Source organism: Lagopus leucura, unplaced genomic scaffold (assembly GCF_019238085.1).
Source record: "Lagopus leucura isolate 7727_CA_CO unplaced genomic scaffold, USGS_WTPT01 Super-Scaffold_100051, whole genome shotgun sequence".
NCBI classification, from domain to species: domain Eukaryota; kingdom Metazoa; phylum Chordata; class Aves; order Galliformes; family Phasianidae; genus Lagopus; species Lagopus leucura.
This window is the reverse complement of record NW_024962297.1, coordinates 451,506-455,559: the sequence shown is the minus strand read 5'-3', so window position 1 is coordinate 455,559 and position 4,054 is coordinate 451,506. Positions and strand designations below refer to the sequence as shown.

The 4,054-nt window shown below is 55.2% G+C and overlaps 1 protein-coding gene across 1 annotated transcript in view; it reads left to right on the top strand.

Annotated features, from left to right (window-relative positions):
- NKAIN1 (sodium/potassium transporting ATPase interacting 1) overlaps positions 1-4,054 on the top strand; it is an 18,735-nt gene that overhangs the window by 11,056 nt on the left and 3,625 nt on the right. Inside the window, exons 3-4 of the mRNA XM_042885561.1 lie at positions 3,593-3,730; positions 3,867-3,947. Of these exons, the coding sequence (XP_042741495.1) occupies positions 3,593-3,730; positions 3,867-3,947 (219 nt within the window). The remainder of the gene's footprint in view (positions 1-3,592; positions 3,731-3,866; positions 3,948-4,054) is intronic.

Below are 4,054 nucleotides of genomic sequence, written 5' to 3'. Positions count from 1 at the left end.
CCCTTCCCTTCCCTTCCCTTCCCTTCCCTTCCCTTCCCTTCCCTTCCACCCATCCCTGCATCTCTTATCCTTCCATCCTTCCCTTCCTCAATCAATCCTTCCATCCTTCCATCCCTGCATCCCTCTCTCCATCCATCCTTCCATCCCTCCATGTCTCCCTTCCTCCATCTCTCCCTCCACCCATCAATCCCTTGGTCCCACATGCCCTATTACCCTCAGCACCACTTTCCTGGAGCCACAGTGCCACCACCTTCCCAGGTGGCTCAGATAAATGAGCCAATCCTTTTGGACACCCCACAGATCCTGCCCCACATTTCTGACCATTGAGTTTCCCACTGGACCCCAGGATTTCTTGTAAAACCTCCCAGAAATGGTGCATTTCTGGCAGCAAGCAGCCCTAGCTGTGAGAGCTCAGCAGGAGCTGCACTCGCAGCATCTTTGGCCTCAGCAGAAGGGAATCCACGATGGAAAAAAATCTATTCAAACGCAGCTAAATGAAAGTAAATCCCTGGTGAGCCGGCGGCATATGGTGTTCAGAAGGAAATATCCTGGCTGAAGGATAATGGCTCATCGGGGGGCATGGATCCACGCTCAGCTCCTGCCACGCTGTGGAGCCAGGCAGGGATTTGTGCTGGCGTGCAGCTGCTGTGGCATCAAGCAGGGCTGCATTCTGCTCCGCCGTCTGCTCGGTCACTGCTGCAGCCCCAAAGTTGGGCTGTGCATCAGTACCTGGCCAAACACTGCTTCGGAATCATCAGTCCTCAGTGCTGGATTGGGGTTAGGCATCCCCTGCAGTGTTGCCCTTTTGGGGTTTTCCCCCTCTGCCCTGTAGGCTCCGTGCTGTGGGGACCACCTGTGTTCTGTAGAGATGTGGGATGAGACGTGGGCACCACCCCACACCCTGAGCGCTCCCGGAAGGTCCAACCTTGGGTTTTCTCTAGGAGTCCACTGCCAGTCTTGGAGCCCGTGGAGTGAGGAAGGACTCAGCATCCCTCACCGATCCCAGGGGCAGGGCTGGAGCCTGGCGCCTGGTGGGACCACAGCCATACTGGGGAGAAAAAAGCCAGCAGCAAGGACCAGTGAGGTCCCTTCTTCACCTTCAGCTATTCCTAGCTGGTATGGGATGCTGTACCAGGATGCAGTCCCTGGATGCCGTATTGGGATGCCATACCAGGATGCTGTGATGGGATGCCATGCTGGGATGTCATACTGAGATGCAATACTGGGATGTAGTACTGAGTTGCGCTACCAGGATGCTGTTTTCATGGGATGCTGCACTGAGATGCAGTACCAGATGCAGTACTGGGATTCTGTACTGGGATGCCATAGTGGGATACCATGCCAAGATGCCATACTGGGATGCTGTGGAATCCTGCTCCAGATCTGGGGACCTCTATCTACAAGAAACGCCAAGCAAGGGACCAGGATGGGATTCAGACAGTTGGAAAATGGAAGCAAGGGATTTTCTTCCTCCCCACTGCCACAGTCATCATGCTGCTGCTGTTGCTTCCCCAGGGAAGTCTCCAGGCTCTGCTGCTCTGACATTCAGAGCCAGGAGGAAACCTTCCCGTTGCACTTCACAGGGTTTTAACAAAGCCCTGCCGGCAGGTGAACAGAGCATCTTCTTCCTGATATTTCCCAGAGGGGTAAAGCAAAGATTGAAAGAGATTTCATTTGAGAGGAAGGTGATGCTTGGGTCCCCCAAGTGCAGTGGGGACAAGTGGCACTGGGATGTCCCCCCACCTGCTCTGCCCATGGGAGAGACTGGGGATTTGTTCAGGGGGGGTGGCCAAAGTCATGGCCTGGAATTCAGGGGGTATTGATAGAGATCCAGGGAGAGCAGCTGCGATGCTTTTTGGGGGGTCCACGCTCATTCCTCTCACTGGCCCCATGGAGATGCTCAGGAGGGAGAGGGACAGAAGGACTGCCCCCCAGCTCCCTCCCCTATGGCCAAGGGGAGGGGACGAGGAGCCCCCAGCCCTGCTGTGTTTTTTCAGCATGATAGCTCGCTCCTGTCTCTCTCCACCGGTTAATTATCGAGGCTGTGGGGGCTGTGATAATATATTTATGCATCTGTGTCAGCAAACATGTCAGCCCCATCGCAGCTGAGGCGTGAGGACAGAGCGCAGGGGGGGTCGAGGTCTGCAGCCACTGCACTTTGTTTCCCACATCCCGGGAGGCTCAGCCCCATTTCCCTCTGCTCTTTACGCTGCGGGGCAGAAAATCACCCCATGGCTGCCACCACCGCCCCACAAATCCACCGGATTTATTCAGTGCTGCTGCGAGCGCAGGGCTGGAAAAACCGCCCCAAATGTTGGCATGGGGCACAGTGAAGTGACTACGGGGCATAGTGCGGTGGCCAATGGGTGACGTGGGGACAGCAGAGATGGGAACCTTCTTTCCACTCCACTTTGGTGTTAGCAGCATTAAACAAAACGCATTTTGCTCCAGCTCTGCCTCCTCTCCCCATGCGCTGGTGGAACCTGGCCGCTTCCATTCCACACCCCCAGTGAAAGTGCCGCGTTTCAATTAGCAGGACTCCGGCACTCATCCGCGCCTGGCTAATTGCTATGATTTGCTGCAAAGGGAACTTTGGGGCCGATCGATGAACTAGAGAGTGTTTAATTAAGAGGGAGCCCTAAAACTCATTGCATTGATCAGCTGCAGGATTATCTTAATTAGCAGTGGGCTGGTGCATGGCGGCTCTGCCCCACGCCCCCAGTAGCATCACTTATGGCTGTGATGGGTGATGGGGTGCCAAAGGGGTGCTATTAGCACAGTAAATTGGGACCTGCACTGGCTCTGTGGGATGCTCTTGGATGCTCTTCCCCATCTCCTGTTGGAATCCAGCAATAGGGGTCCTGCTCAGCAGCTCCGTCACCAGCCACCAGATCGATGGATGGCTATAAAACCCCGAGCGCCACGCTCCTTGTATCATTTATTATTTACATTCCTCGATTTAAAAGATTTACAGCCCAGTTGTAAGTATTTCCAAAGGCTGTTTCCTTTGAGAGTTTAAATAGCGCGGGAGTGAATTAAGGCTTAATGCAAACAGCCTGGCCCGAGGGGCTGCACGGGCTCCATGCTCGCTCTGTGTCGCGTGTGATGGAGATGGGAGGGCTTTGCTCTGCTGGCTGAAATCTCCATTAATTAGAGCTCTCGCTAAACCAACTCAACAAGCAGTAATGTGAATGATGCTTTATGGATGGGGAAGTCGGCCCAACACCCAGCACGAGCCCACTGCCCTCCTGCCAGCAGTCAGCCACAGCCAGGGGATCCCATGCCCTAGGGGGGCACTGCACAGAGCTCAGGCCCAGGGGGTGATGCTCAGTGGGGAAACTGAGGCACACAGGGGATGGGCTCGCAGCTCTGTGCTGCCCTTCCTCCACTTGGGCAGGAGTGTTCCCAGTAACTCCACGCTCGTGATGTATTCACCCACTGCTGGCCGATGAATCATGCAGACATTTCAGTCTATTGTAACTAATTGTCCATGGGATTTCTCATTAATTACGCGATACTCTTTGCCTTTAATGTCCACAGAGCTGCTGCAGTGACTGATTCCCGTGCTGTCCCCTCCTTTGTTCTTTCCCAGATCGCGGCGCTGGAGCGGCAGATCTTTGATTTCCTGGGCTATCAGTGGGCGCCCATCCTGGCCAATTTTTTACACATCATGGCTGTCATCCTGGGCATCTTCGGGACCATCCAGTACAGATCCAAATACCTCATCATGGTAGGTGCTGCTGGGCCGTGGTCACTGTGCAATGTCCCAGATCCCTGTGATTAAGTTGCTGGGAGCTGGGCAGTGGGCTGGCAGCAGGATGCGCGTGGCGCTGGCGCAGCACTGATGGGCTCGCTCTCTCTGGCAGTACGCAGTGTGGCTGGTGCTGTGGGTCGGCTGGAACGCCTTCATCATCTGCTTCTACCTGGAGGTCGGGCACTTGTCGCAGGTAACCACAGGCCAGGCACTGCTGCCTCCTTGCCTTCTTGCCTTCCTCTCACTTTCCTCCAGTTTTCCCTTCCCTTCCCTTCCCTTCCCTTCCCTTCCCTTCCCTTC